Source organism: Harpia harpyja, chromosome 9, assembly GCF_026419915.1.
Source record: "Harpia harpyja isolate bHarHar1 chromosome 9, bHarHar1 primary haplotype, whole genome shotgun sequence".
NCBI lineage: Eukaryota > Metazoa > Chordata > Aves > Accipitriformes > Accipitridae > Harpia > Harpia harpyja.
The window spans coordinates 22,688,225-22,707,052 of record NC_068948.1 but is presented as its reverse complement, the minus strand read 5'-3'; the positions used below and the strand labels follow the sequence as shown (position 1 = coordinate 22,707,052).

General features: G+C 61.1%; 1 protein-coding gene across 4 annotated transcripts; it reads left to right on the top strand.

The window, feature by feature from the left end:
- Positions 1–830: 830 nt before the first annotated feature.
- On the top strand, positions 831–17,178 carry FHOD1 (formin homology 2 domain containing 1). Of its 4 annotated transcripts, XM_052797999.1 has the most exons (24): positions 831–1,042; positions 7,155–7,261; positions 7,384–7,448; positions 8,830–8,897; positions 8,999–9,104; positions 9,318–9,412; positions 9,825–9,936; positions 10,030–10,124; positions 10,223–10,366; positions 10,486–10,700; positions 10,843–10,953; positions 11,215–11,238; positions 11,763–11,816; positions 12,266–12,432; positions 12,692–13,587; positions 13,856–14,008; positions 14,170–14,352; positions 14,623–14,742; positions 14,952–15,113; positions 15,214–15,404; positions 15,505–15,697; positions 15,777–15,930; positions 16,016–16,192; positions 16,746–17,178. In XM_052797999.1, the coding sequence occupies exons 1-24, from the start codon at positions 872–874 to the stop codon at positions 16,826–16,828; spliced, it is 3,846 nt and encodes a 1,281-aa protein (XP_052653959.1). In that variant the 5' UTR covers positions 831–871; the 3' UTR covers positions 16,829–17,178. The 4 variants fall into 4 exon arrangements, with proteins under 4 accessions (XP_052653959.1, XP_052653960.1, XP_052653957.1 ...); XM_052797998.1 differs by lacking the exon at positions 831–1,042 and having other exon boundaries at positions 5,778–7,261; XM_052798000.1 differs by lacking the exons at positions 11,215–11,238; positions 11,763–11,816.
- The last annotated feature ends 1,650 nt before the right edge of the window (positions 17,179–18,828 follow it).

Here is an 18,828-nt window from a genome sequence, read left to right as displayed (position 1 = left end):
GCCCGTGTCGCTGCTTGGGTGTCTCTGCTGAGCTCCCCTCCAGTCTGCTCCTGCCTCGCTCCTACTGGGAGCCCGGGCTGGACCCAGGAGCGAGAAGGCTCCCTGCCCACCGCTCCGTCGCGTCGGGCCATCATGACGATGGTGCCCAGGTAATCAGTCAAAAAGAAAGTAGGATCACCTTTGCAAAAGCTTTGCCTCGCTGGGTTGCGCTCAGCATGCCCCGAGATGCTTCATGCTGAGTCCAAGAGCAATGAGACCTTCCCGTGTCCCCAGTCCCATCCCCGGGGCAGCCACGGTCCCCCCTGGGTCCTCCCGGGGGTCCCAGCTCTCCTTTGCGTGCTCCTTTCCAAGCCCACCTTAGCCATGATGATGAACCCTACATGATCCATCTTGGACGTCCTCGTTAGCATCGACACCTTGGATGCATAACACCCTTGTTAGCATCAACACCGGCCTCGGAGCCGGCGGTACCGCTGCCGGGGCGGTACCGCTGCACCCCTGGCTCCGGGCTGCCCCGGGGCAGAGGGCGGCTCCTCCCTCTGCCGCTTTCCCCCCTGGCCCAGCACTGGGAGTTTCAGCCCTGCAGCCCACCCGTGCTCCAGTTCATCCGGGACGAGCAGCCCCACCGGCACCCCGGGGCAGCCTGGAGCATCTCGGATACCGGAGCATCCCTCCGGCGCGGGATGCAACTGCGGACGAGCGGCCTCCGCTACGCCGCCGGGACGCCCGCGGGAGGGCGCACCGAGCGGGCTCTCCCGGGGAGGGGCGGGGCCGGGCGGGGCCGGGCGGGGTGTGGCTTCACCGTCCCCACCCCCGGGAGCGGAGCGGCGGCGGCGGTGGCGGTAGCGGCAGCAGCAGCAGCGGCGCTGCCATGGCGGAGGCGGTGGTGCCGTGCCGGTTGCAGTACCTGGAGGACGCGGATCCTTTCGGTTGCGGCAGCTTCCCGGAGCCGCGGCGAGCCCCGGTTTACGCCGTGGCGGAGGCGCTGGCACTCGGGGCGCAGCTGCCCGCGCTGCACCGCCTGCTCGGGGCCCCGCTGCCGGTGAGGGGGAGCCGGGGAGAGCGCGGGGAAGGCACCGGGCTTGCACCGGAGTGGGGAGGGGGGGATTGTCGGCTGGAAGGAGCCGGGGAGGCGAGGGACGGGGCGGTGTGTCCCCGCCGGAGCCCGGGCAGCGCTCCCGGTGTGAGTCACGGCGGAATCCCTGAGCCCCTGTGGGAGATGCCAGTTCTTGGCCGGCCCCGGATGAGTCGGCGGGGAGGAAGAGGATGTGCTTGCTCAGAGCAGGCAGGAACTCGGGCAGGGGGAAGCAAGACGAGGGCAGTCGTTCATTCCCGTGTCGTCGGGGCCGAGCCAAGCAGCACGCTCCCGCCCCAGCATACCCTTTCTACTCCGGTTACCGGGAGCGGAGCTGAGCCTCGACGGGAGCACGCCGGCTCTCCAACACAGGGGACCCGGCCCGTGTCCCTGCTCGCTGCAGCACGTGGGCCTTGGGGAGGAGGTGGTGGAGCCAGACGGCCACCAGCCCCTCGCCCCTCTGCTTCGGTGGCAGCTTTGCCACCGGAGAGCAGCGTGGAAATTCGTGCTGAGCAATTTCCTCCAGCCAGGAGGAAGGCAGGAGGCTGAAGCTGAAGTGAGGCGCAGTGTCCGGCTTATGTGTCCTCAGGCCTGATCCAGGCTAGGGAGCAGAGAGGACAGGTGACCCCCCCTCCTGGGTATCTTCTGTTGGCATGATGCTTTCAGACCGTCCTTTACAGGATGGGGCAGGCTTGTTTTCCTCCTTAGGAACACGGGACCTTTGGCAATGGCTGAGCATCTCTGTCTCGCAGCACTGCAGAAGTGCAGGCAAGGGAGGCAGGAACCCAGGCAGGCAGGGGGAGTGTGCCCTGCCCGGAGCCAGGCAGGAGAGATGGAGGCAGCAGGAAGGGGAAATCGGCTCGGTGTGCCTGGCACCAAGCTTGGTGGCCTGCCGGGGGAGAGGGGATTGCTGCGAGACCTTTGCCTGTAGCAAAAAAACTCCCTTTCATCCCTCTTTTCATTTTTCTTGGAGCAAAGCAGCAGTGTCCCATGTCGTCGCCATCATGGGATTTTTAGGCGGTGACTAAACGGAGTTTGTTTGGGAACAAACAGCCCTGAGACATGACGAATGAGGCAAACTCAAATTTCAGGCATGTGCTCTCCTCCCCAGGCAGGAGCTGGCTGTAAGGGGATCGCCAGCCCAGGGTGCTGCTGTGGTGGCACGCAGGGGGCTGGACATGGCGTTCCCGAGGGCAGGAGCACTGCAAGGAGGTCCTGTGCCTGGCAGAGGTGTGTTGATTGTGGGATTTCAGGCTCTGTTCTCTGCCTAAGCCAAGTTCTGGGTGGTTTTTTCTGTAGTTTCCCTGCATTGCCCCATGACCCTTGGTAAAATCGCAGGCGAGCGGCTAGGACCCTGCTCTGGGCTTACAAGCCAGATTCCTGGTTTATATAGATCATATAGGTTATAAACCATGCTGCTTTTATTACACAGAGCTTTCTGAGCCAGCGAGGGCTGTGATACATCCCAGCCTGACAAGCTGGGATGCTGGCTGGGGTTTATATGAGCTGATGTCTTCATAGGCAGCCTCCTGCAGTGGGATTTACACACTGCAGAGCAAGGTCAGTCTCCTGAGCCACCCAATTCAGTCCAAATTCGGAACTGGCACCCCGGAGCCATGCAGATGTCATTACCCTGGCACGACCAGCTGAAACGTCCCTTGGTGCCCTTTGCGCCAGGTAGCGCTCATCTCCATTACTCGCCACCCTAAAATTAGTAAATGAACAGTCGGATTTTTCCCAAGGAACTGGCTGTAAAAAAAATTCAGCTAGGGATGCCTGGTGCCAGGCTTGTCCTGCTGGACAGCGTGCCTGGAGCTGCAAAGCACCAGCAGGAGGATGCCACGGCCGAGAGGGAGCTGGGCTGGGGGTCCCCACATTGATGGAGGAGGACCAAACTGCAGGCACCCAGGGGCTGAGTTGCCATGGGGGACCAGCCGGGTGCTGCCCTCCCCAGGCATGGCAAAGCTGCTCCCTGAGCTGGGAACAGCCTAGAGATGATGAACAGGAGGTTTCTCATGCCGGCATTGCTGCCTTGAACAGCCCGTCCTGCCCTGTGACACCCTCAGCACTTCCTCTCCCCAAGCACGACCTGCTGCTGATGACTTTTTCATGCTCTCCGGAAAGCGTGTTTGTGCTTGAAAATACCTTCCCGCTTTGTTTGTGGCTGCTGCATTGTTCGGCTCCAGGCCGATACTATCTTCTCTTGCTTTCCAGCATTTTACTAGTACCCTTGGGTTATGCTCGCGTTGGGTGTGGGGGTTTTCTGAACCTCCGCAGGCAGGTTTTGACAGGGCAGGTTTTTTTGGCTGTCCCTTTGGTCCCCAAAGGCCACTGCACTCACTTGCCCCCGGCACTATCTCACCTCTGAGTCTAAGGATTTTTCCAAACAATTGCAAAATCCAATGGGCTGGAGCTTTGCTTTCCCCCTCCTCCCCTGGAAACCTGGGGAAGAGCAAACAGCTCGCTGGCCGTGGTGCTGTGAGCTTGCTGTGAGCTCTCGGACTTGATAGAGGAGAGCTGCTGGGGCGACCTTGGTGCACGCATGAAGTGCACAAGCCCCATCCCACCAGCCCTGCTTGTTCTCTGTTTCCTAACCGGCTTGAGGGGGGGTTTTGCCGAGGGTCTTTGCCCCACTTGACCTCTGGCAGGCATGAAAGCAGTGAGACAGGATTGTTGGCAGTGCTGCCATCCCCCTGACTTAACCGCTTTGAAACTCTGCCCTCTGCTTCTTGCTGAATCCTTAGAGCTGAGTGTCAGTGCTCAGCAGCCTCTGGCGCTCCCCGGCTCTCGGCATGGTCCTCACGTGGGTCCTGGGACAGGAGCCATGGCCAGGCATTCATGTCATGGCTTTGCCAGGATCACCGGCTGCTCGCCAGGACTGGGGTCCTCCTGCTGCTGCTGAGAAATGAGGGATCCATTAATGAGCAACAAGCCTCAGAGGAGGTTCAAGAGGGATGTGCGCGAGCGAGTGTGCAGTTCTGGGCTAACTGGGTGACCTCCAGGCCCGGAGGGATCTCTGGGTATTATTTTTTTTTTGCTGCCCGCCATGATAAGGCAATGGCAGCGCTCCCATCCACTTGCTGCAATCTGTCAGGCAGGAGTGGGCAGGAGGCAGCGACCAAGTGCCCAGGCAATAAACACCCCTCTTAGCCCTGAAACCAAATCGCGGTGAATGTGCTTGGTTGCTGGCTAGTGTTACTCCTGCGGCGTAGCTCTATAAACCATCAGTCCCCGTATGTTTTGGAAGGGTGGGCAGAGGGTTGTGATGCCAGGGGTTTCTGACCTGCCAGTGCCTTGTGTTTAACTGCTGCCTCAGGAGCAAATAATATATTTTTTTCTGTAATTTCCCCATAGCCTTCCTAGAAGAGCTGCAGAGACGTTAGGAAATTGTGGTTACTGCAAAAAGAAAGTGTTAGAGAGAGGGCGGAAAAGTGTTTCCTCTGCTGGCAGATAAAGAGGATATTCACTGCCTGGCCTTGGAGCATCCTCCCGGGTGGGGATGCCGTGATAGGGGTGAGCAGGAAGATGTGATGCTGTGGTGGGTGGCGTGAGTTCAGCTGTGGGTGGAGGCTGCCTCTGTCTCGGAGGTGGAGATGTCTCTATCTTACCCCCATGGTTTGGGAGGGAAGTCCCACTCCAGGGGGAGATGGCTTTCCCTGGGGGCTCGCTTGCCTGGCTTGCGTGTCCTCGCTGAGCTTTGAAGCCGGCCACAGCTGCTGGGTGTTGGTAGGATCAGGGAGATCCGTGTGTTTTTACCTTCCCCATGTCTCAGATCTGAGGCAACAGGGTAGGTAATGGTTTTTTTTTTTTAATACCGGCAGGGAAACCCTCTCCGGGCCGTAGGGTCCTTGTCCCCCTCTGGGGCTGCCACCGGCATCTTGTCCTCAGCAAGACCCCAAAACCTCCCCATGCCATGGATGAAGAACATGAGTGCTGCTGCAGGATGGCTGGGGTTCCCAGGAGCCGCGGGCTGGAGGTGTGAGCGTGGGATGCTTTCCTCCCCCAGCTCCACTTTGCCTGCAAGTCCCCATGACCCTCAAAGCCCAGCTCATTTTAAAATGCTTTTACAGGCAGGAGGCAGATGGATCACAGCCGCTCTGCGCCGGGAGCTGTCAGTACCCCATGACCCCGACGTGCCGTCCCCAGCAGCACAGCCCCAAGGTTCCGGCTCAAATCCTGCATGGTGTAAACCCCTCATCCGAATAACCAGTGTAACCCCGGCCCTGGGGCAGTCAGTGTTCCCTGGCATGGAAGTGCTGCCCCAGATTTTTGGCAGGGCAGCACGAGCCTGGGACGGCCTGTATCCATCCCAGGGGGCTGGTGCTCGCCAGGGGGGTCGCAGCCAAACCCAGGCCCAGTGCTCGGAGCATCCCTCATGGGGAGTGCCGTCAAGCTCACACGGGAAACATGCCGGGTCGAGTCCCAGGCGCTTGGCTTCCTCCGCCAGCTGGGACATGTCACCAGCCCCGGTAAGAGCTGGGGATGTTAACTATGACTTGCCGGGGCTCTGGCAGCCCAGAGAAGGCAAAGTTTTTGGGTTGGAGCTGTGAGTTGCTCTTTGCTGTGTTTGAGTGCCTGGGAAGATGCAAGAATGCCTGGGCAGATGCAGGGATGCCTGAAGGGATGCCCAGGCAGATGCAGGGATGCCCAGGAGAGCCTGTCCCTGTGGAAGAATTGAAGCTTTCCCCAGTAAGCAAACCCTGTGTGGGGTCAGCGTTAGTGATGCCCGTCACAGAGGCAGAGCTGGCAGCCAGGAGCACTTGCCTGGTGCCAGCAGCCTGTGTTTGGTGCACGTTGCCATGGCCAGCTGGCATGGCCAGCAACCGCGGGAGGTGGAGCAGGACACTAACAACATAACAACTGCGTCCAACCCAACAGCAGTGCCCTGCCAAATTGCCTGTTATCCCAAGGCTTAGTCAGGGTCATTAATTATTTTAATGCACGTGGCATTTTTTCTTTGCCCTCTGGTTTTAATGTCAGGCTCGCAGTGAAGTCGTACGTGCGAGCTCTCGCACGATCTTGTGACTTGAGGAGATGGGGCTTTCATGGAAAGCAACCCCAGTGAGATGCAGGAGCCGTACCCAGCATTGCTGTGGGTCACCAGCCTGCCCTAGGGTGGCCAGGGAAGGGTTTTATATAAAACCCAATAATAGGGGTTTGTCCCCAGTCCTCAGCTCCCCAGGTAGTTACACAGCACTGCTGTGCAGATTTGGAAAGGAGCAGCAGTTCCTTGGAGCTGGGGTGAGCTAGGAGGGGGGGGCTGCAAATGCTTTAGGAACAGGTCCAGATGCACTGGTGTGGCAGGGGTGCTTGAAGGCAAATTGCCTTGTCGCATCGGGATTTCACCCAGGAGACCTGCCTGGGTGCTGTGGGGTGCTGCTGGGTCCCAGGTGGCTCAGGGGCTTTGTGGGTGCCATGCCTGGAGCACCTCTGGGTGCCGTGCCTGCTGGTCAGGGTGCAGCCTGGGTTCTGTATGTGGACTTTCAGGGAAGATGCCCTCACCCCAGCCTTGCCTTGGGCTCTGCTTTTCCCTGTCCCACTGGAAGATGCCACATGGCTGTGGGCTGAGCCAGAGGCTGCATCAGCCAGGGGACATCCCTGTTGGATTTGCTCTGGTTTGGGGTGTCCCTGGCTGGGCAGGGTGCCTTGGCAGTTCCCGCAGACTCAGTCCCCACAGACGGAGGTGATTCACGTGCCCAGGTGAGGAGACAGATCCTACCCCGGTTGCAGCCCAGCTGACTAAGGGGAGCCCCAGGGCGTGGATCAGCCTCTTCCCATGGCTCCCACCCAAGGGATTGCCGAGGAGCCTGGTGGCAGCAGGCCCGCCCTCACTCTGCCTTTTCCCAGCCTGGGGCTCCATGTTTCTCTCAGTCCGCCACTAAGCTGGGGCAGAGGGTGCTGGGGCATCTCCCTGCAGGGCCAGCACTCGGGGACAGGGTGGGACCTGCCACCCTGCTCTGGGATGTCTGTCTGGTGGGTTTGGTGCAGGTGGGAGGGTGACCCAGGGATGCTGCATCCTCCGGGAGCCAGGAGGGAGGTAGTGGGCACAGGGGCTCAGCCGGGCTATCTGCATCCCCAGCTGGAGGACTGCACGCTGCAGGTCTCTCCCTCCGGACACTACCTAGACCTCGACTTGTCCCTGCTGGAGCAGAAGGATGATCTGGAGGGTTTCTACGAGGAGGTCAGGTGAGGCATGTGGGGTGCCTGAGCCCTCCGGGGACAGGCCACGGGGACCCCACGTGTGTGTGAGTGCTGGGGGCTGCGGTGGTCCCGCTGCAGGCACTCACACAGCGTTTCCCCCACTTCAGGAAGGGGAGACGGCCCACCCTGATCCTGCGCACACAGCTCTCCGTCCGAGTCCACGCTATCATTGGTGAGTTGGGGCTGCTCCTTCCTCCAGGCTGGTGTGGGTCTGGGAGCTTGCCCCCCCGGGTGGTGGGGGTTTGGTCTCTGTGGTGAGTTTTGGCCGGGCTTTTTGTGATGGAGAGAGGGACCAATACAGCCCAGGGCTGCTCCCACACCATAAGCCCTCCCAGAGATGCAGGGGACATGGTCTCTGCAAGGCTGGTGGGGACCGCTGTGTTAATCCCCTCTATCCTCAGAGATCGGGACTTTTGTCTCTTCAGCTGGCAACCCACCGACCACTGCAGATATTCTGGGTCATTCAGGCAAGCTCTAAATATAGCTTTGCGGAATACAAACAAATAGCTTGAGCGCAGCAGAAAGCACTGTCACGGTTTTGGGCAACCTGCTCGGAGGTCCTGCAAAATATTTGGGAGTCTCGAGCCTTTTTTCCTCCTTAGGAGGGGCGAAAACAAGTGCTGAGCAGAGCGATGCTGGCTGGGCATCAGCTTGTCGTGCAGGGCTGCAGCCGAGTGATACGGGAAGGGGCAGGAAGGCTGGGGTCGGGGTCATGCTCTGCCAGTGGTTCCCAGGCTCCGGCTGAGCCCCAGGCTGCTCTGCTTTCCCTCTCAGCTGCTCTTACAAGCCAATAAGTGAGCGGAGGAGGCTGCCAGGACTTTGTGTTTTACAGAGCCCTCGTCGGCATGTCTGGAGGGCTCCTTGGACAGCTCGCTTTTGGCTTGTGACAGCTCTAAAGCTGACCCAAATAACTCGGGATGCTCAGATAACTCAATTCTTGGATGCGGGAAGTGCTGGCTCCCGATGCTTTTGGTCTCCGCTCGTTGTAACAGGGCTTTCTGGCTTCCCATTGCCCCGGCTGCTCCATGTTGGCTCCTACCCGCAGGCACCGTCCCCATGAGCACGTAGTCTCCATCCAGCCTCCAGCCCAGTGACTGTCCTATTGTCCCCGAGCAGCCGGTCCGTCCTTCCCATCCCCATCCCGCTGCTCTTCCCAAGCCATGGGGCTGCTGGGGGTTCCGGGACTGTGCCAGGGCTGTGCCCAGGGAGGGATGGCTAAAAGTAGCTCTGCCTTCTGCCCGTGTTCCTGTTTCGGTTCTGCACAGGAAACCAGAGGGGATATTTATGTCATTGCTGGGCAGAAAAAAAAAAGCAAAAAAGAAAAAAAAAGGAAATAGGAAGGTGGCAGGGCTGAAATAAGTAGTTGTGGAACTGCAGCTGCTTCCACCCTGTGTGTCTGACAGCCAGGCAGTGCCGGCATCCTGGGGTGATGGTGCAAGAGTTGAGTCAGGATGTGGGGCTTTCCCAGGCAGCCGGGAGAATTTCGGAGCCCTGGTTCAGCAGCAAGCCCCTGTGGGCCAGGCCATCATGCTGCGTCTCTCCGTTCCTTCCAGAGAAGCTGTACAACTCGCAGGGGCCAGAGCTGCGGCGATCCCTCTTCTCCCTCAAGCAGCTCTTTCAGGTACAGTGATGGCAGTGTGGTGGGGGGGTTGGGCGGGGGGGGGCTCCCCCAGGGCTGGCTGCCTTCCCACGCTGTGGTAACACCTGACCTTCACCCCGCAGGAGGACAAGGACCTGGTGCCGGAGTTTGTGAACCTGGATGGGCTGACGTGCCTGATCAAAGTAGGCGCAGAGGCCGACCAGAACTACCAGAATTACATCCTCCGGGGTTGGTATTTGGGTACAGGGCACCTCTCATCCTCGGGGAGGAAGGCTGGCACTCAGTGGGGGCGAGCCAGCAAGTTTGCCTGGGCTACCTTGCCAGCAGCTGCCAGACCTTGCCCTTGGTGTGGCAACGCTGTGCAGGGAGGGGAAAACCCTACCCCTGCCTGCTGCAGCCCTGCCTGCCATGCCGTGACCCTGCCCGCTCTCTGCCTTGCAGCCTTGAGCCAGATCATGCTCTTCGTGGATGGGATGCAGGGTGTCATCAACCACAATGAGACTGTCCAGTGGCTGTACACGCTGTCGGGAAGCCCAGTAAGCCCCCACTGCCCTTGTCCCCCCCACTGCACCCCCACCTTCCCTGCTTGTGGCTGTCCCCTTGCACCATCCCTTGGGAGATTTACCCCACCCTTTGCCTTTGGGCTCGGTGCCCTGGTACCTTTGGGTGTGTTCGGTCCTGCTCCCACCCATCTGGAAGTCACCCAGGGTCCCCAGAGCTCCCCATCCTGACGTGACCGTGCTCCTGGGCACAGAGCTTGAGTAAGAGAAGGTCCCACCCCGGGTCCCTTCACGGTGCCCCTTGGCCATCAGCATCACAGCTGCAGGCTGGTCCTTGGCCCCAAGGCAAAGTCCCCAGCCCTGGGGCATGGGCACAGCCACCCTGCAGTGCCCCAGCATTGCACTGGCAGCCCCCTGCCACCGTCCCAGCCGCCATCCCTTGTCCCAGTTTCGCCTGGTGGTGAAGATGGCACTGAAGCTGCTGCTGGTGTTCGTGGAGTACACGGAGCCCAACGCCCTGCTCCTCATCCGTGCTGTCAATGCCGTGGACAGGGCAAGAGGTGGGTGCAGACCCAGCCACCCATGAGGTCCCCGCTGGGGGGATGGTGTCCCCCCATGGCCCACGTGTCACCTTCACATGTCGCTTTTCTCAGGCATGTGCCCGTGGTCCAACCTGATGGCCATCCTGGAGCAACGCAACGGGGCTGACACGGAGCTGCTGGTGTTTGCCATGACGCTGATCAACAAGGTCTCGGGGGGGGTGGCAGGGTGTCCCCATGGTGCCGTGCTGGCGGGGCTCGGTGTGGGTCACACCGGTCCCAGCAGCGTCCCTCTGGTCCTGCTCAGACACTGGCAGCCCTCCCAGACCAGGACACCTTCTACGACGTGACGGACTGCCTGGAGCAGCAGGGCATGGAGCGGGTGGTGCAGCAGTACCTGGGCAGCAAGGGCACCGACCTCGACTTGAAGCAGCAGTTCACGCTCTACGAAGTGAGCGGGGCACCTGTGGGATCCGGCTGTGTGCCACATCCCGTGGCAGCGGGGAGGGCGGGTGCATGGGGTGGCAGGGGTGCCGTGCCTGGTGCCATGCCCCCCCGGCCCCTCTGCAGAGCGCTCTGAAGCTGGAGGATGGGGTAGAGGAGCCACCCCCGGGGGGACGCAAGGAGAGGAGGAGGACGGAAGAGGGCCGGCGTGGGTGGCGATCCCAGGGTGGCTGCCCGGAGCCTGGCCCCGATGCCCAGCTGCTGTTGGGGTCTCCTGACACTCCGAAGGAGCCCCTCATCGAGGACACCCCGGCTGTCCCTACGCCAAGCAGCCTGGCAGAGTAAGTGCGGCTGGAGGGGATGCTCCCGGGATGATGAAGATGCTGGGATGTGGCGTGAGCAGCACTCAGGTCCATCCCTTGTGCTGGGGTGGAGGGCAGCGCAGTGGGACCTGCTCTCAGTCCCTGTCACCTCTTCTTCCAGACCCTGTCCCAGCAGCATCTACAACAGCGCATCCAGCGTGCGGCTGGCCCTGGCCTCCCCGCCGGCCGAGAAGGAGCAGCCCCCGGGCCCAGGCGAGCGCAGCATCTACAAGTACGGAGCCAGGAGGGGCTGGGTGCGTGGGGGGGGCTCCCAGGAGCATGGGGTGCACCTGTCCCAGGGGGAAACAGGGTCAAGGTGGTCACCAGGGCTGGAGAGAAGTGTGATGGGGGAGTGGGCATCTGAGAGGGTCTGGCCAGGGGCTCCAGGGCATCCTTCGGGCATGCACAGCTCTGCTCCAGCTCCTCCTCACTCCTCCTCTCTGCCCACGCTTGCCCTCTCCTCTGCCCACTCTTTCTATCTTTCCTTTTGCAGGCTGCGCCAAACTGCCCCTGTCTGGTAAGTGCCTGGGCTCTGCATGCGTGTGCTCCCTCCCGGTGTCATGCTCCGGCAGGAGGGGGCACTGCCCTGACCTGCTCGCTGCTCCGATCCCTCACCTCTTCCATCCCTCGCCTGTCCCCTCTGAGCCCTGCCTGCGGGACCCCAACCTGCTCCCCCCATTGCCAGCATCCCCCACGACGTGATGGCACCCTCTGATCCTCCTCTTCTGGGGTGAGGTGTCCCTGCTGGAGGTGGCACAGCCCATCCTGGGGCTGGCAGGGGGCTGACATTGCCATCCTGGTGGCAAACTGGGTGGTTCTGGTGGTGGGGAACGGTGCCCTGTCTCAGCAGCACCCAATGCCTTGTGGTGCCTGGGCAGGAGGGGACTTGCTGGGGCTCTTCTGGCTCCCCATGAACTCCAGGGCCATGGGGTGATGGTGGGGCGAGGGTCCCATGCTGGAGAGCTGCCAGGTGGGTGTGTGCAGGAGGCACGAGCCCCAGAGGGCTGCCGGCAGTGGGGGCTAACCCCTGTTTTCCCTCAGGCGGGAGGATGCCCCCTCTTTGCATGGGGACAAGCCTATTTTGAGGAAGTTTGAGTAAGTAGAGGCATGCGTGTGTCTCCAGGCATGCGCTTCCTCAGGCCGGCACCCGGCCGGAGGCGTCTGGGCGCCGGCCACGCAGGGCATGAGGAACAGGAGGGTCCCCATGAGTCTCTCTGCCTGGGCACCCTCCTGGGTTTTGCAGCTTTTGGACGAGGGTTGTGCTGAGCACCAGGTCCATTGGGACCAAGAGGTGATGGTGGCACCCTGATGGCGAGCCGTTGGCTCCCATGGGGCTGTGGGATCCCTGTCCCCGAGCCGTGGTGGCATCACCTGTCTCTCTGCAGGGCTCGGAGGAGGTTGAATCCTCCGGGTCCCCAATGTGGTGTGGCCAGTGCAGGGGGTTTCTGTGCTGTGGGGCTGGCTGTGCAGTGTGGCATGGCATGGTTTGCCCATCGTCCTCATCCCTGCCTTGCTCCCAGCCAATGTCCACCCCTGTCTCACAGAGCTCGCTTCTTGGAGAACCTGGCTGCAGCCCAGAAGGAGAAGATCTCTTCCATGGCCAAGGGACGGCTTGATGTCCTCGGCGATGCTGCGCTGGAGCATCCCACCACTCTTGCGTGGGACAGGGACAGCGGCACCCCTGACCCTGGGATGGAGCCACCCAGTATAAGTAGGTGCTGCCGGGGCGTGTGTTCCCAGCTCTGGGCTCATCAGGGTCCCTGGGGTGGGTCTAAGTGGCCCTTCTGCCCTCAGCCCATGCCTGTGATGCCCAGAGCCATGGAGGGGCTGGGTGGTACCTCCCTGCCCCGCTCTGAATACTGGCATCTAAGCACACCCCATTAGGGAGCAGGACCCCAACTCTATGTGCAGCCCAGCAGCTTCTGCCCCCTCCAAGCGGGCTGTCCCAGCCTCTCCCCCTCTCCCTGCAGGGTCTCGCCTAGCTCGGCCAGACACCACTGACTCCTGCAGCACCATCTCCTCTGACACCAAGTTTATGCTGGACATGCTCTATGCCAAGGGCTCCTTGGAGCCGGGGAGGGAGAAGGTCTTCTCTGAGGTCCCATCGTCCCTCCTGGTCCAGGGCGAGGTGGAGATGGACGCTGAGGGAGGTGGCAGTCGGGAGCAGGAGGGTACCTGGCACCATGGCAGGGCTCCAGACGGGCCAGTGGCCAGCGCCCACGCCAAGCTGGCACGTGCCATGTCCAGCGTAGATGCTGAGACCCACATGCAGAAACTGGAGAACACTGGGATGATGCCCATCAAGAAGGATGTGGAGCTGACGTGGGAGCACCTGGAGGCCAGCCCCATGCAGCTGAAGATCAAGGACCTGGACTTCACTGATTTGGGGGAAGAAGAAGACTTTGACATCTTGGACAAAGGGCCCATGGCCAATGGCTCCTTCCTCCCACCCGGTATTGAAGCTACAAGTGCTGGAGCCCTCATGGTTCCTCCTCCACCTCCTGCGGTCCCTGGCTGCCCACCACCTCCACCTCCACCTCCTGCGGTCCCTGGCTGCCCACCACCTCCACCTCCACCTCCTGCGATCCCTGGCTGCCCACCACCTCCACCTCCACCTCCTGCGGTCCCTGGCTGCCCACCCCCCCCAGGACTGCCAGGCCCTCCAGCAACAGATGGCCCCTCCCAGGCCAAGAAGAAGAGGACAGTGAAGCTCTTCTGGAAGGAGCTGAAGCAGCTGGATGGCACTGTGGGGCTGGGCAGGTTTGGCCAGGCGACACTGTGGGCGTCCCTGCAGAACGTCGAGGTCAATGCTGCCAAACTGGAGCATCTCTTTGAGTCACGGTCAAAGGAAGTGCCAACTTCAAAGGTACCAGCGGGTTGGCACCCATCAGCCAAGGGGACTTGAGGGGTGGGAGGAAGGCTGTTAGTTCCTGTGGGGACCCTAGGCATGCACTGTCACCCCTACCCTATGCTGAGGATGGGTACCTGCAGCCTGAAGGCTCAGTGGGACGGTGATGGGCAGTGCACAGGTTTGGCTCACCACCAGGTCCCCGATCAGCTCCCCGTGTCCATGGTGTTTTCATGAAGGCGAGCCCTTCGCCTGGCTGTCCACATCCATCCTGTCCTCTTTGCAGAAGGCCATTGATGGGAAGAAGGTGGTGGTGGTGCTGGACCCCAAGAGGAGCAATGCCATCAACATTGGCCTCACGGTGCTGCCACCCATACACATCATCAAGACAGCCGTGCTCAACTTTGATGAGTTTGCGGTCAATAAGGAAGGGATTGAGGTGAGCACAAGAGAAGCTCAGCCCCTCTGAAGTCCTCATGCGGGTCATTTCCTCTGGCCAGGAGGCCTCCATGCCATGATGCCTGTGCTGCCAGCCCTGGGGTGACATGTCCCATGGTGACATGTCTGGAAGTCTGACACATCCCTCTTTGTCTGCTCTAGAAAATCCTGACCATGGTCCCGACTGAGGAGGAGAAGCAGAAGATCCAGGAGGCCCAGCTGGCCAACCCTGATGTGCCTTTGGGCTCTGCAGAGCAGTTCCTGCTCGCCCTCTCTTCCATCAGTGACCTCACGGCCAGGCTCCAGCTCTGGGCCTTCAAGCTGGACTACGAGAGCCTGGAGCAGGTACAGAGCCATGTACCCCACCTGCCCTCAGCCGTCTCACCGCTGCCAGCCCCAGCAGTGCTGAGCGCTGAGCCAAGTGTGTTTCTGGTGGGGACCAGCCGTGTCCAACTACAGAAGGTGCCATCCTGGCTGGGGGCGGGCTGCAGGTCCCCAAGGCAAGCATGGGCTTGGGTTGACCATGAGTTGATGTCCTCATGGGCAGGGGTGAATGCTGAAGCTCCCAGGCGAGAGGGTGGCCAAGGGGTCTCACCTACCTCTCTCCTCACCCAGGAGATTGCAGAACCGCTCTTTGATCTGAAGGTGGGCATGGAGCAGCTGGCCAGAAATCACACCTTCAAGTGCATCCTGGCCACACTGCTGGCCATGGGCAACTTCTTGAATGGCTCCCAGGTGAGGAGCAGGGTGTGGAGGGATGTGGCCTGTCTTGAGTGCTGCAATGACAGGACCAGCCATGGTGCATGGGTACCCAAGAGGGACCATGGGAAACCTGGGACCGTGCCTGAGGCTGGGTGGTGCTGGTGAGGGCCCAGTGGGTCTGCGGACTGGAGGCCTACTGGAGGAGGGATGGAGGGGCCCTGCTGAGTCCATTGGGGTTTCAGAGCAGAGGCTTTGAGCTGGGCTACCTGGAGAAGGTCTCAGAAGTGAAGGACACGGTGCACCGGCAGTCCCTGCTCCACCATCTCTGCCAGATGGTGGTAGAGAAGTTCGCAGAAACCACTGACCTCTACTCAGAGATTGCCTCCATCACCCGCTCCGCCAAGGTGAGGCAAGGCAGATGACACCTGGGCAACACAAAGGTGTAGGTCCCATGGCTGCCCAGCTCCACCAGCACAGCCAAGGGCTGATGTCTTGTTCTTCCAGGTTGACTTTGACGAGCTGGCCAACAGCCTGGTGCAGCTGGAGCGGAGGTGCAGGGCCTCCTGGGACAACCTGAAGGTGATTGCCAAGCACGAGACCAAGCCGGTGCTGAAGAGCAAGCTGACGGACTTCCTCAAGGACAGCACCCAGCGCATTGTCGTCTTGAAGGTGGTACACAGGCGCATCCTCAATAGGTCGGTGGCTCGAGGTCGTGGGGACATGGCAGGAACCCTGTGGTCCTGACATGGGACATGGGGACACGGCAGGAACCCGCTGTGACCGACATCCCTGCAGGTTTCACTCCTTCCTGCTGTACCTGGGGTACCCAGCAAGCACGGCACGGGATGTGAAGGTGACACCCATCTGCAAGCTGCTGCGGGAGTTCGCCCTGGAGTACCGCACCTGCCGGGAGCGTGTCCTGCAGCAGCAGAAGAAACGGGCTGCCCACCGTGAGCGCAACAAGACCCGGGGACGGCTCATCACTGAGGTACGGGGACACTCAGCCAGCTGCCACCACCAGGTGATGCCCCCCAGGTCCCCGACGCCTGTCTCTCCTCCTGCTGCAGACCGAGAAGTTCTCTGGCATCGCTGAGACTGCTTCACCACCCGCCGTGGTGTCCAGCGGCCCTGAGGAACAGATGGAAGCGGGTCATGAGAGCATGAAAAGCCTGCTGACCTCCCCCGTGGATGCCCCTGCCCGCCGCAACCGGGCCAGCCGGGGTAGGAGCGGGGTGGCAGAGGCACTCAAGGCATGCCCAGCTGGCTGAGCACAGCTGATGCTAGCATCCCCATTGTCCCCATGCAGGGACAGGGCACACCACCCCGGCCCAGGGCTCTCCAGCCCAGGAGGACGTTCCCAGCTCCCCAGACGATGCTTCAGATGAAATCATGGACCGGCTGGTGAAATCGGTGACTCACAATGCCAACCCCCGGCCCTGCACCAACAAGGAGCGCAGGAGGTCCCGTGGCAATAGGAAGTCCTGTAAGTCCTGCTCCTGTCTCTGTACTCTGTCCCATCTCTGTGGCCCTGCCCAGATGCTTTTTCCCCATCTCTGTGTCTGTCCCACCTCTGTGGCCCTGTCCCTGTACCCTGTCCCTGTACCTGTACTCTGTCCCATCTCAGTGTCCCTGTACCCTGTCTCACCTCTGTGGCCCTGCCTCTGTACTCTTTCCTGTGTCCCTGCCCAGATGCTCTGTCCCATCTTTATGTCCCTGTCCCATCTCTGTCTCTACCCCTGTGTCCTGTCCCGTTTCTGTTCCCATGCTCTGTCCCCATGCCTTGTCCCATCTCTGTGTCCGTGTCCCCATGCCCTGCCTGGCGACTTCCCCACTGGCCACCCCTGACCTCCCATGTTGAGCCCACCAGGCCACAGCAGAAGGTACCCCGAGACCAGACCATGCCACTGCACCCCATTGGCACCCCTCCCCTCCCCAGCATGCCAGGACCACCATGTCCGGGCAGGCACCCATCATGTGGGGACCCTGGCAGCCAGCGCTGCTCGTGCTGTCACTGCCATGCTCTCCTCTTCCCGCAGTGAGACGGACACTGAAAAGCGGGCTCAGTGATGACCTGGTGCAGGCGCTGGGCCTGGGCCGGGCACCTGGCATGGAGGTTTGAGGGGGTCAAGGGGGGCTCGTGCTGCTCCTCATCTCCAGCAGCCCCCAGGGCAGGACGTCGTGGCAGCCCCGGCTGCTCCAGGACTGGCACACTCTGCACCCTTGGTCTCGTCTTGCTTTTCCCTGCTGGTCTCCAGCTCCCGGAGGTGCAGGCAGCAGGATGGGAGCAATGCCCCAGAGCTGCTCCATCGTGGCCGGGATGGAGGATGCTCAGCGCCCACGCATGGGCATGGAGGCTCGGCATGCATCTTCTCAACAGTATTATAGAGGGGTCAAGGGGCTGGACCCAGACCCCCTCTGGGAACTGGGTCTGGCCCGTGGCACCTGTGGCAATAAAGTGATCCGACACACTGCTGGCGTCCCTAGTCCCTGTGCCCAGGTCACCTTGCTGCTGGGCTGGGATGCTGGAGGCTCTTGATGCCATGGGCTGGAGCAGGCAGTGCCGAGGGTGGGGGTAGGAGGGAAGGGGTGATGCTCCCCCGAGGATCCTTGGGGAAGCCGTCGCCCTGGTCCTGAGCAGGACCTGGGTGCTGTTAGCATCCCACCCCTGCTGCCTGGGGCAAGCACTCAGTCTGCAGCAGCCAGCCCTGTGGCTTGCAGGCACTGTCATCCTTCCCAGGGACAGCGTGATCCCCTCTGTACCAGGACATCCGGGGGGATGCTGCCAGAATGAGCGAGGACTGCTGCCAGGCTCAAGGCTGCACGCTCAAGGGCAGGAGCGGTGGCTTGAGCGCAAGCCCATGATGCAGTCAAATCAAGAGTACATGCCCCATCTCAAACCTCTCCTGGGGGATTTTAGCCAGACCTGGACCTGGGGCCGAGGCAGGGTTGTTCCCTTCCCAGAGTGGGTCCAAGGCACAGCAGCCAGGTTGCTCCCTGCAAACCTGGCCCTGTCCAAGCTGCAAGCCTCAGAAACATCTCCCTGTGCTTGGCAGAGACAGGCTGCCTCATGATGTAAATGCATCAAGGGCAGCTGTGGGGCCTGGGAGATGTCCAGACAGGAACATGCCACCTCCTGGCTTGTGCCATCCCAGGCACAGATTAAAACCCACACTGGGTGCTGGCTGTGATGCTCCCCTTGGGTGCTAGATGGTGGGTGGGTACCGTTTCTGAGCATCCCCCTCTGCCAGCTGCACTGCTTTGGGCACCATCACCTGTGGTAGAGGCATTTGGGAATGGTGTCACATCATTCATCATGGCAGCTCCACCTCAGTGCTGCCTCTAGCCCTGAATCCCGCACAGCAGGTTGCTGCGGCTTTCAAGGAATGAAGAAAAACTCCACCGGGCAGGGCAGCTTCTTCCTCCTGGCTAACCTCTGCCCAGGGTTGTCCCTCTCCCGTGAGGTTGGACACCCCGGTGTCCTCAGAGGAGCCAGGCAGCGCCAGTCCCCCCCCAGCTTGTGACGTGCCTGAGATGTTCCCTGGTGGCTCTGGGGACGGCAAGATACCATGCTAAGAGCTGCAGGTGCCCCAAGATGTGGTCTGGCTCTCCTCCCCTCTGGGTGCTTGACTTGGTTCCCCAAAGAGAGGATGAGGAGGTCACGACAGGTGACATTGAGCCACTCAGATGCACAGCAGGAAGGAGAAAGAGGTAGGAAAGCATCTTCCCAAACCTGTGCACCTGCCACAGGTACCCAAAGTGACATTATACATGTGACAACCCCAGGACTGTTGCTCCCTAGGGCTTGCTGGAGGAAACTGAGGCAGGGTGCTGGGGAATGCCCCTCACCCCAAGTGGTCTGGCAGCACTCGGGGTGGCCGTATCCTCAGCAAAGGCCTCTGCCAACCCCTGTTTATTTTTTTCCAGCTGGGTTTTTTTGCAGCCTTGGTGATATTTCCAGGATTCCCGGCCTGGCCCCGGGCACACGCTGCCTGCCCTTGAGCGGCGCCTGAAGTGCTTGGCTTGGCCACAGCGCAAGTGGTTTATGCCAAAAACACACCAGGCAGGCACAGCCCCCTCCTCGGGAAGGAGAGGGGGGGTGGCAGGATGTCGGAGGCTCCT

What these genes read in the sequence shown, in the direction of transcription:
- FHOD1 (XM_052797997.1), top strand. Translation starts at nt 6,852, where the DNA reads ATGGCTCCCACCCAAGGGATTGCCGAGGAGCCTGGTGGCAGCAGGCCC. An exon ending in CCTATTTTGAGGAAGTTTGA is followed by an intron (nt 11,817 to 12,265) that starts GTAAGTAGAGGC and finishes CCTGTCTCACAG; the next exon opens with AGCTCGCTTCTTGGAGAACC. An exon ending in ACTACGAGAGCCTGGAGCAG is followed by an intron (nt 14,353 to 14,622) that starts GTACAGAGCCAT and finishes CTCCTCACCCAG; the next exon opens with GAGATTGCAGAACCGCTCTT.